Genomic DNA, 12995 nt, shown 5'->3' with positions numbered 1-12995 from the left:
CGCCGGTGGCTGCCTGCTGCCGGTGGTCGGCAGTGGTGGTGAAGGGGGCAGCCGAAAAAAAAAAGAAAAGGGGAAGGAAAAAAAGGAGAAATAAAAAGAAAGAAAATAAGAAGAAAGGAGAGAGAAGTTTACCTTGGGTTTTCTTCACTCTGGGCAAAGTTGATTTGCCTCATAAGTGGGATATTTATACCCCTTCTCTACAACCCCTTTTTCCCTAACTTTCCTCTTTTAATTTTCCTAATCCCATCCCTAATAAAACTTTACTAAATTAAAACTTTCCTTAAATTAAACCCCAACTTAATTAAATTAAATAAACTTTCCTTTTATAATTATTTCCAAACTTATTTAAAATAAATAATTAAAATACTTTAAATAAAATCAATTCAATTTAATTAAATACTTCTCAAAATACTTATTTTAATTAAAATACGTATAAAAATACGAGGTATTACATTTTTCCATCTGTGGGCCCCACCTAACGCTTATTTTGACCCTTTTGACTGATTTTCCCCGATTTTTCTCTTAAAAGACGCTCTTCTAACTTCAATTCACATTTCCTTCACCAAATGCTACCAAATTTCACTATAATTGGGGTAAATGGGTAGATTTGGGAATTAGGGTTCATGGATCAAATCAAATTGGGGTTGAAATGGGGGCTTTGAATTCAAATCGAATTGGGGCTGAAATTAAAAGTTGCAGTGACTGCGATTCACTCTTGCCGGCGCTTAGCTGTTGCAACTAGCTCCTTTTTGTGGGTTGCTGTTACGGTTGGAGAGGGGGATATGAGTTGTTGCGCGGCTGTTTGCAGCTGCAGATGAAGTGGGGTCGGAGGTGGGTATTGGCTGGGTTGAGAGGTTCGGTGTTGCAGAGTTGTTAGTGTGTTGATTTGTTGTAATGGATTAAATCAATGAAGGAAGCAGCACAGAGTTGAAATTGCGAGCGAATGAAGTGAATGTTGGATCTCATCAACAGCACGGAGGTAATGGTCAACTTCACGGCGGTCGTTGGAGAAAACCATCTTATCACGCGCTTCCTCGAAAACAGTGGAATTTCATCGGAGAATGATCTTCCCCACCGTCTCAACCACCTTCTCTTTGCTAGAGCCGCCATCTTCAACTTTTAATAGTGAGGGGAGGAGAGAGAAAATGAATGAGAAGGGTGGCAGTGTAATGGTGGTGATATGTTGGTTTTTTGTCTGAAGTTGTAAATTTTAGGGGTTTAGAAATGAAATTAAATTGGTGTGTTGAATTCAATGAAGGAAATGATGATAGTTGAGTGAAATATATCAGTGAGATGATTAAATCGAGAGATTAAAAAAAAAATAGTAGGGTAGTTAGGTGGGGCCTACAGACGGAAAATCTAACGGATTTTTAAAATGGGTGTAATCTGAGCATTTATTTAATTTAAAGGGTGATAATTTAAAATAAAAAATTAAATGGATGGTTAGTTCGAAAATGGTTACATTTTTTTATGGTAATTTAAAAATTTAATAATTAAAATTTAAAATATTGTGGCATAGTGGTTAAGTATTATTATTTTTGTGAAAAGATTGAGAGATCAAACCTTGACCCCCTAACTTTTTGATCCAAGATCCGCTACTGCCATAGCATGTATTCAAGCAGGCACAACCTATGCCCATCTTTAAGCAAGAGTCACCAAAATACTTATTAATCAACAAAAGAGACCATAGTATAGTACCCAAAGCGTAGAAAAATGTAAGAGGCGCACACTTAAAGATCAATGTCGGTGGAAGATACTAAAGTCTAAACATACTCAAATGAGTTGATGACACATTCTAAGTAGCACTACCAAGAAAATGGACCTACACATCTTTGTCCCACACTAATGTAGCAAGATCTCAGGCTAACACATGTTAGTATCTTTCACATTTTCATATTAATAAAATCATACAATTCTACCAATTTCAACTTTGATTACACAAACCCACGAACCCCAATCATAAGATATGTTGACTATAAAGCTATTATTTTATACTCTCTCTTTCTCTAAAATTTCAATTTTTTTGGGTTGATTTCACAGTTATTAAGAAATTTAAATAAAAATATATTAGAAAGATAAATTTATGTGGAGTTTGTAAAAAAGTAGAGAGAGAAAGTATTAAAAATACATGAAAAAACAAAATTTTATGTAGGGAAGCTAATTTTGCACAAATATTGTTGTAAATTGGTGGGTGTTTTAATGTAAATGGATCGATCACTTTGGGACTAAAATTAGGCTAAAAGGGTCGAAGTTTTGAAGACGGAGGAACTACTATATTATACACATCATATTCAGCAAATGGTTACGCACCTTATTATGTCATTTTTTGGTGCATCGTTATAGAAGTATAAAAATTATAATATATAGTTTTGGCCCAAATTTGATGCACCAATTTTGATACAGCTAGGCCATGTAAACGACGCATGCTCCTCCTACTCATCAAACCATAGTGCTACACAAAATGCTTTGCGTTTACGCTCAACAATGACAAGTACTATTTGTTTATTCTAATTTCTATGATACTCCTGAAGTTGCGGCAATCTTGAGCAGTCACTTGCTTAGTTTTGGCCCCCTACCCTAGTAAAGCCTATTCCATCATTGTGTATATTGACATCTTAAGAGGTTATTAGAGCCGTGAACAATTTTATCATGTCCAAAGCCATGCTCGTTACTTTTGATCCTCGTATTTTCAAAATACCCTCGAAACTGCTTACACTTGAATATCGAGATCCCTCCATAATTAAAGTATAATTTACCGCCTTAGAAAGTCAAAATTTAATACACCATTTGAATGAAATTAAACTAAATGAGAGTTGAACACTTAATTTAAACACTCAAACATATTCTTTACGTTAGTATTATTACATATGAAGTACATTTTTATAATCATATATTCCTATCATACAGGAGCGATATATATATACTTTATAATCATTACTATTATTGAGGATGCACTTGATTAAGGTTGTACTTGATAAGGAGAATTGCGTGCGTATATATATATATATATATATATATATATATATATATATATATATATATATATATATATATATATATATATATAATCATGACAAGTATATATATTTTGTTAGTTATTTAAAAGTGAGTGGGTTGTCTCACCTTACTTGTGCAAATTTTAAAAATAATGTTCATGCACGCCCGTGTCCACCGATGTGCCTATCATTCTTTTCAAAAAAATAATGTGTATGTTTCACTTTTGTACAACTTCCTCTATAGTATCAAAGCATGCATTAAACTCTTCAAATACATAAAATAAAATGTCACATAAAGTTGACATCGAAAAAGCTAAGAATTAAATAAATATTAATTTTTCCATATACATTTATGTATAAAGTAAAATGAAATAACTTTTAGTAGAAACAAAGGAACGAAGTTTCTAACATAAAAGTAGCTCTTACGATGATACAATCAGTCTACCATATATAATGGCTTGGCTTGCACACGTCGATGAATGACGTGCACAAGCCCCAATTGCAATACATGTATGACATTCTTGTTGGGTGACTTGCACGCATTACATCTATTTTAGTGCCATCTAGTACATCTTTCAGGTAATTATACATTAACTCGGATCGAGTTACTCAGACATGTATGTATAAATGACCTCGAAAGCTTACAACCTTGATTACAAGCATTATTAATATTCGATCAATCTTTACATTATATATTGTATTCTAGCAACTAACAAAGTCGTACAAAACCTGTTTTTCAGGCATCTTTAAAGCTAATTAGAGTCAATGTTTCACACCTAAATTTATAATTTGTACGGAGTAATAAATTATTATTTGATTCTTTCAACTAGTAGTATTATTCTAAGATGTAACGTTAGTTGGGGTTGAGGTAAGACTTTTCAAGTCAACGTGAACTCCTTGGAAGTAGAGAGAGAGGATCTTGCATTACTTGCATGTGTTTTGTCCACGACTTAAATAACTGTATGTGTAGTACTTGCTTGCATGAGGATTATATTGTGTTTCTTGTGATGATTAAATTAACAGAAGCTTCTTTCCAAAAAAAACGAAAGCTCAATTGCAATTCGAGTATTGTACTCTCTTTATCTCTATAAGTTCTTTTAGTTTTAATTTACTTTAAGTTTTAACTTTATTTTTGTGAGACAATTAACGTCTAAATATAAAAACTTTTAAAAAGAATAATGTCAATTATCACGTTATTGGCCTTGTTGCTATTCAAAGTTTTATGTAATAGGTGCAACTTGAATTCTTTGGATAATCACATAAATTGGAACATTGATTAAGGCATATAATAAGCTCATCACAATGTGTATTTCAGTATGCGAGTTACTGACTCACGAAATTGTTTGAATATGTTTTCATCTAATAAATCAATTCTATTCTAGTTCTCTATTTAAATGAATGAAATAAAGAAAGTCGTTTTCATTTAATTTTGAGTAACATAAACTTCATTTTTATTTCGGTCTAAATAAAGCCATATTATTTGAAGTGACTTACAAAACAAAAAATGTTAGTCAAATATTTAATTCTAATACTTCATATCCAAGTTATTTGCATGCATTTTTCTCAAAAAAAAAAAAAAAGGGTTATTTGCATGCATGGGCAGGACCGCGGGAATGAAATTTTTTTCCAACTCAATGGTGATGTGCCAAGCCAACATTTTGTATATGGATTAATAACCCTTTTCATTTTATGATTAAATGGGTAGCCTTAATAGGTAGTATCTTCTATACGTTTTCTAGCTAAATAAACAAGCTAGGAGACACACATACATTACGGGTGCAATATAAAAAACGACTCGATTCTCTTTTTTTTACCTTACTCTAATAAATAAATAAATAAATTAGTGGGTTAAAAGATTGATGAAGTCATGGAGGCTAACAGTAGAATATGAGTACCCTCAAAAAGAAAAGAAATAAAGAAAATAAGGATGGTGGTCTTTTTAAAAAGATGGTTTTTCTTTTTTTCTTTTTTTTTTTTTTTTTTTTTTTTTTTTTTTTTTTTTTAAAAAAAAAGATGGTAGTTTTTTAAAAGAAAATAAAAGATTGAGGACATTTTGGAAAAAGTCAAATTTATCAACCAAGATGTCCTTTCTCTTTATAAAGTTCTATCGATAAATAAATAAATAAAATAATTTTTTTTTTTGGTGATTCATCCTTTAGGTTAATTCGGATTCGAGGCTCAATTCTAGATGGTTAGGTTTCAATCCCCTCCCAATTGTTGTTGCAAGGATCGAACACTTTCTCCCTATCAAGTGCAGCCCCAATCATCACTGTATGTACCAACAACCAATTGGTACAAAAAAAATAAAAAAAATAATAAGGACCTAGTGGTTAACATTAGTAACATGGACTCCGTAGTGTTAATAGTGTTATGGGTTGATTAATTAATAACCTCCTTAGTTACAATTTACAAAGCCCATTCTTTGTTTCATATCCTGGGCCCTCTTGTATTTCTTGTTAATGTTCAGTTAAGCATGCAGTTTAAGTGCCCCGTAGTAAATATGTGGACCACTAATCACCCTTTCTTCATTTTTATAGATGTATTTCGATAAAATTTCAATTGATATAGTAAGATATTCTGGGCAATTGATAGGCCTATTTGCTGAGCCTGAAAGGGAGAAGTTAGTGAAAGGCTGCAAGATGCTCATGAGTTGCACTTCACAGATATTATGCATCTATTATATGCAGTACAATCCTAAGGGTTATATATAAGCATTTCACTTGACATTGAATTAATTTGAGAATGCACGAAAAAAAATCACACATCAATCGGGGTAGAGCTTAAGAATTTCACTTATGTTTCCTTATATTAGCTCTGAAAAAAAAGTTACTTTCGGTGGTTCAACTGTGGAAGACTGGCAGGGAGTTAAAGAAGACAGACTTTATACACTTCAATATAAGACAATAAATCAGCAAAAATTGGCCCCGATCAGCATTGTTAATCATGGTGCAAAAAGGTCGATTTATTATGCTAATCATTAAGCGAGCATGAAACACGGGAAACATTTTCTGATCTTAGGAGTAAAAACTATAGAATCTGGGTGAACTTATACGAGCTAAAACCCTATACGCCTCAATCTGCATAACAGAGTACCACAAATGCCTGCTTATATGTAATCACCATACAAAATTACGAGCAACGGTGGAAAACCATCAATTTGCTGAACTGATCAATCACGATGAAGCTACTCCAGTTTTGAGTAGCCATCAGCTCCTTCAGTAAAGATCAAGACTATGGTTAGTTTGCTGCTTATTTTCCTTTACTAGCCAAGGTGGATTTCCTTCTAGATATAACCTCAGCAGCCCAGCTTTTTCCTAATTCAGTCTGAAACTTTCCTGAAAATTGTATAAAGTAACATTGGATATTAGCTATATGAGGTTATGGAGCAAAAGGTTAAGAGTACAACATCATGACAGAAAGCCGAGCTCACCAGCTGTTGACAAGAAGAACTCATCAAGAACCATCCCATGCTCTGTCAAATAAATAAGAAAGCAAACATCAGACCTCAAACTTTAATGTCAATGCAGCCAAATTCAAATCTCCATATTTGTGCTAAAAATCAAACAGGTACGAAAACATGATATTAACCCACAATGCAAGTAACCATCTAAACCCTGGCCCCTGGGTTATACAAACCCTTACTGCATTGGTCAATTTAAATGTGTTCCCATGTGCAAACATTGACACTATCATGAAATGCTTGCGATTGTCTAAATTAGCAAGCAAATTTAATTACATTAATGTACAGGTCTCTTAAAAGATCAATGCAGCACCATAACCTCAGCAGCAGCTACAGCCCAAGTAATTTAGCAGCCACAAGTAGGTCAAGCACCAATCCTACAGCTTAGTGTGTCAAGATGCATCGCTATACAACCAAACATTTCATATTATTCACTGCAGGCAGGCAGCACATGCTGTCAAGGATGCTTGATTCAATGACAGGAGAGGAAGCAGAAACATGATAGAATGCTGACACATAAATCCCACAATATCTAATCCAAAAGCATTTCTTAGTAGTGATTAATCTCACATAGGAAAGACTGGGCATGGTCACATGGGTTGAAATAAAATCAAATACTCCGTAGTATTTTATTATTCATAATTGCCAATAGCCCAAGAGGGATGCCAAGAGAAACCAAAATCATCAGTAAATACGCCCAGGGCACTACAAGTGATGCCTGCTAGCAGCAACGACACGACTGAAAAACATTATTAAAGGTTTAAGAGATGTGAGCCAGTATGAACATGTTGGTTCAGAACTAAAGATATATGACTGGCATCAATTGGAAGGGGGAAGGGGGTGCAACAAACATCAATAACACCTGTTCTTTTTGTCAAAAATAAAGTCGATTCTATCTTAAATTCAATTAATTGAAGGCCACACTAGAGAAGATGGGAGTCAACTAGGGAGTAAAATCTACCAAGAAATTTATAACAAGAGATTATTTATTATGTCCGGAATACATTAAGAGAGGGTAATAAGCATTCCACAGAAGACTAATCCTCTTTCTCTGTCTAGAGTAATGATTCCTTCCTTCCCTCCCATCTTTTTCTTCCTCTGATCAACTCCCCCAATCAACCAACATCTTCACCTTCCCAACACGCATTCAATAAGTCTCTAATTGATTCCCATTGTACCATTGAAATCATCAAATAAACCCCTTGTTACATGCAAGGTATAAGGAGGTGTCATTTATTACTTGTCTCTTAACTTTCATTTGTGAAAGAGTGATGTCAAATAAACTTTTTTTTTACTTAGAACTTGGACATGTTACATATTAATTCCAAAAAAGATACTATAATGTTCAAGGGAAGAAAGAGACAAATTTCAGTGAGGGGAAGGATATCCATGATCATAAATATCAACAAATAACAGCATAGCCTCTCTTGAAAGCTTTTTGCAAATGAGTAAAGGTGTGAATGTCTGTCGATGTAATTTCAAACGAAACCCAGGAGAGCACAAGACGAAGCTATGGTCGAAATGCAGAAGAGGTTTAGAAAAACACCTGAAGGTTAAAACCTTAACACCAGAATTATTAAAAATTTAAAAAGTAATGCTTAATTACAACCTGAACGCCAATTGTGATAACACACTATGAACTAAATAAGTAGTGTATGAGCCATTGTCCAGAATAGAGGAGCCAGGCCAGTAGCTAGTTACTCAGTTAGCCACCACCGAACCAAGTAAAAATGAGCATTTAACAATGAGTAGTAGAAGATAAAAATTGGTGACAGAGTTAATACATGAAATTAATTGTCAAAATAGCAAGTTTTTAGTATGCAGCATTTAAGTATAAGCCTTACCAGTTTCATACTCTAACGCCTGAAGAATCATTTCAACCTGGATAGAAGTAATTACTTATTAGAAAATTGGTAGACCAATAAGTTGAAAACTAGGTTAATGGAGTTCCAGAATTCTGATTTAATAAAAAGCAAATACAGTACATTATTATTATAACTCGAAAAATTATGCCAGCAACAAATTTTTTTTACTGGGCTATTGTATGTGTGTAATGTGTCTTTCAAAACCCTGTGAAAGCTAAGTTAACAAGAATGTCCACATAAAATGGTAAAATTGCAAAGGCATATATAATACATACAACACAAAGGCATTAAAAGGCATCCATATCACGTTGAATATGTGTCATTCAAGTTATAACGTGTAAAAAATTGAATATGCTAAAAGTAACATACTTTATCAAAATCCTTCACCAGATTAGCTTCCAAAGAAGAATTATTTTCATACTCAGTCCAGAGTTCTTTGATCTCGTCAGCTGCAATCACAAGAAAATATGAGCAAGATTCCATACTAACAAAAAAGGTATGCAAAATATTAAAGAAGGCAGCTATTGCCAACCTCTCATCCCACCACCAAGAACTTCACACATTTCATTCAATGCTGCCTGCTCCATTCTGCTCTTTTCTTCTTTTGGTATGCCATCAGAGGGTGTTATATCTCCAACAATAGCTAGTAGTATTCCAAGGTCATCAAGAGGATAATGATAAGAGTCAGAAATCAGCAATCTAGGGAAAATAGAACTCAACACAGTGCGATAATTTGATGATACAAACGATGTTCACTCATAATCAACAGTGATCTGAAGTTCTAGCACAAACAAGATAATAGGATAACATAGGAGTAGTGGTGCATAAACAAATATGAACCTGACATTAATCTTTCAATGCTGCATATTAGCAAAAAACTAAAAAACCATCTTTCTCCTAAGAAGGCACCACAAGGATTAAGTAGATACTACTCCTAAGTATTCAAATTCTAGAGACTTCAATAAATTGATATTTAATTTGTAACAGATAAATATGTGATAATTACACTATTTTGGTTTATACAAAAGCCAAAGAGTCCTAATGCAGTGAAGAAATAAACAATTTAGGCAAGCTGATTCTTGTCACAAAGAATATCAACAACTTAAAATAAAATGAGAATATAAGATATTGTACAAAAATAAAAAGAGTATACCTTCAGCAATATCATGAACTACTGCCATCTTGATACATCTGTGCAAAGCATTGTCAAAAGAAGATAATATAGCTCATCAGCAAGGGAAATACCAATTTGTCCCAAACAAGCATAATTGGTTAACATCCAACCTCTCCCTGTTCACACCCGGAATGTCCCCAGCAATCAAACCCATCAATGCCATTCGATACATATGATCAGCAATGGATTCAGGGCCCTTTATCCGATGATTAATCCATCCCTTCCTTTTTGTGGTCTGGCAAGATAAGTTCACAGGCAGATATATAACAGAACGGTTGAATGAAAAACAAGATATACTCCATCTGGTCCAGTTACAAAGTTCTCAAATTACAAAGTTATTATACATCAAGCTGGTCTACTAACATGAATACATCATACAGAACCAAAGTAATAACACATTAGTCATGCATGTCATTACAAAAAAAAAATGTAACCTAAATCTTGATTAGAGTTGAGAGAAGCAGAGAACATTAAGTAAAATGGTGAGTTTGGCACTGTAGTAAATCTTAAAGCAAGAGTTAAGCATAAGATGAAAACTGAAAAGTAGACCCTAGAGAAAGATGGAAGTGATGAAAGGAGGTAAGGCAAAAAATAAAATCTTAAGAGGGTAAAGCTGGGTGATTTTAGGATTTTAGCATCTCATACCCCCATAATTTTTTTTATTTTTTTTTATTATTATTATTATTTTTTTCCCTTCTTCTTTCACAAGACAAATCTCAGCTTCATTTCCCTTAATTGAAATTTGGTCCAGCAACACAGAATTACAGAAGACATAGAATCGAGGGGTATTCCACTACGGCCCCAACCAAACTCTTGCCTATCTATAAGTGGAGGCAAGTTTTGCAAGATGATGTACCATCCAATTCCCCACCATAAATACATGAACAACCTTACAATAATTGAAACTTCCAACTAAAGCTAAAACATATTGGACAGCAATATGCACAAATGATCTTTCAGACAGTCTGACACCTTCATTATAGTCATATCTATTAGCTCTAAGCAATCACTCTTGAGTCTCAACCAGCACATCTCTGAAACCAGCTTTGCAAGCATAAGTCATTGTAACCACAATGTCTGCAAAGCCTCAGCTTTCGCTTATGAAGCAACAACCTCTAAATCCTAACCCAATCCCCTCCCCCCATGTCCCCATTTATACAGATGTACTGACACGAATAGAGAACCTCTGCAAATTTACAAAGAAGATTGATAGTCAAGGCATGTTTTTTTCGATTAATCTTATTTTTGTCGAACCTCTAAGCCAAAATTCACAAACAAGAAGTATTTTTTAAAGATGAAAAGCACATGGGCAAACTCTTATCGACTAGTCCACTACCCAACACAATAAAACACACATATGATCAAAATTCTTCAAAAGTAACCCATTTGATGAGCATGGAACACATCTAAAAACCCACAGCAACTTCAGCCCAAGCCTCGAAAAATCGAATTCACACACATTGGGATGAAGCATTACAGAATTCTCTTCCAAATGTCAAATTAAATTAGTCCTTGAAATCAATATACTCAACAGTCAACACCAACATTATAGTCCTCCAAGCCCCAACATTACACACACCAACACAAACATAAATTATACTTGTAATTCGCAGTAACATTCTATCAACTCTTGTCCACACCAATAACTTCTAATTCCCCATTTCATCATCCTTAATAGCTCATTTGGTAGGCCGTAATAAATAGTTATGTTCACTGTGACACTAAACTCGTTGCGAAATTACAATTAAATTCATTCCCACCCACCAAACAGGCCGTAAGTATAATCTACAACACTTAATTTTAAAAATTAAAATTAAAACATGAATTAGAAGACATAAAACCAATGCAGTAAAATAAAAAATAAAAATAAATAAAAAAAAACCTTCAGGCGATGACACAATGTAAGAAAATCAATGGCGGACGAAGGCGAAGAATTCGACATGGCAGAAACAGTTGAAGAAGTACCAATATTAGGAGATTGACAACAAAGTGAGACCAATTTGAGACCTCCACTGAAATTCTTCGATGAAAACGATGGTGTAAAGGAGAGAGAAAATTGGCGGCGAGAAAGAGAGTGATAGGAAGGGAAAGAGGAGTGAGAAATTGCAGGAGAAGAGAGCGATGGATTCGCAGTTGCAGACGACATTTGATCGAGTTTCTAATGTGGTGAAGAAATTTTGAAGCAAAACAAAAGTATATGGCAGAAAAACAAGGTTGTTGAGTAGAAGTGCAAGTTTTTTTCAGAATTGTTGTTCGTTTTTGTGTTTTGGTGGCGAAGTTGTGGTTTACGGTTGCTGTCCACTTGTTGAACTGTGGGAAGTGAAGTGTGGTTCGTGTGGTTGGTGTAAGATCGAAGCTTGTTGTTATGGTTCGGGTCCAGACCCCCCACTAGCGACTTAGCCCCCCACTAGCGACTTAACGTTAAGCCGTTAACGGGTCGACTTTATTAGGTAAAAAGAATGTGTTGTATGAGCTCGCACAAAGAAATATTCTCTTTAAAATAAATTGTACTCTGTAATTAGTATTCTTTAGTAGTAGGAGAAAAAAAATACGAAGTAGTGAAAGTAGGGTTTTAGAGTCTGTTCTCTTCAGCTTAATTTCAGTTTAGTTCAATTCATTTCAGCTCCAATCAGTTCAATTCAGTTCAGTTCCTAATTTCCTTCTCTCCTAAACAATTCATTTCAGCTCTAATCAGTTTATTTCAGTTCAGTTTAGTTCAATTCAACTCAGTTCAACTCGGCAAAACAGACCCTTAGTGAGAGTGAAGAATTATTAAATATTAATAAATGAAGAACTATTTTTATTTTTTTAAAAGAACAAAAAATTAAATTTTTAACACCTTCTTTTCTTATAACTACTACAATAATACTTTTTTTTTTTTTAGAACTGAATACTTGTAATTTTTTTAGTGTGTCACTTGAGTTTCACATTTGTCGAGGCACAACTTTGACCATCAATATATTAAATTATATATTAATAAAAATTATAAATAAACTATCTTATGAAAGTAGACATTTTAATAAACACAACAATATATTACCTTATCATGTTTGTAAATTGTATAGTAGTTAAAAAAATTAAGTAAAAGGTAACAAATGAATAGTGTAAAATCTCAAGTGATGCATTTTTTTTTTTTAAAAAAAAAAAGGAGTAATCCTTATTTATCGGCAGCTTAAACCTAATAATTTGTTGAAGCTATAAGTACCAATATTTTGGGAAAATATGTCAAAAATAAAACATTTAAAGTACTCATTTTGCTAATTCTTTTCACCTTATGAATAAAATTTAGCAAAATAATTTCAGTTCGGTTAAAATAATTTCAATTTAGTTTATTACGGCCTGCCCTCGAGGGGGTTCACATCACAAAAAAGTGATTGAAGAAAATGTGATGAATTGCCCGCTGATGCTTCAACAGATGCTCTGTTGCTGATCCGGGTTCTCTTGCTCAATCATCGGCAGTTTCAGGCCGAGTTGAGGCCGGATCCAGCTGAAAAACAGAT

The 12995-nt window shown here is 33.8% G+C and overlaps 1 protein-coding gene across 1 annotated transcript; it reads right to left on the bottom strand.

Moving 5' to 3' along the window:
- Positions 1-5943: 5943 nt before the first annotated feature.
- LOC145562272 (uncharacterized) lies at positions 5944-11766 on the bottom strand. The gene is made up of 8 exons (XM_081622494.1): positions 11378-11766; positions 9606-9730; positions 9475-9512; positions 8854-8964; positions 8691-8770; positions 8301-8337; positions 6427-6468; positions 5944-6331 (listed from the first exon to the last, which is right to left on the bottom strand). The coding sequence occupies exons 1-8, from the start codon at positions 11639-11641 to the stop codon at positions 6246-6248; spliced, it is 783 nt and encodes a 260-aa protein (XP_081478620.1). The 5' UTR covers positions 11642-11766; the 3' UTR covers positions 5944-6245.
- Positions 11767-12995: the final 1229 nt, after the last annotated feature.

The sequence above is a fragment of the Chenopodium album genome, chromosome 10 (genome assembly GCF_948465745.1).
Source record: "Chenopodium album chromosome 10, dcCheAlbu1.1, whole genome shotgun sequence".
NCBI lineage: Eukaryota > Viridiplantae > Streptophyta > Magnoliopsida > Caryophyllales > Amaranthaceae > Chenopodium > Chenopodium album.
Note: the sequence above shows the minus strand (reverse complement) of the source record. Positions and strands in the feature narration are given on the sequence as shown.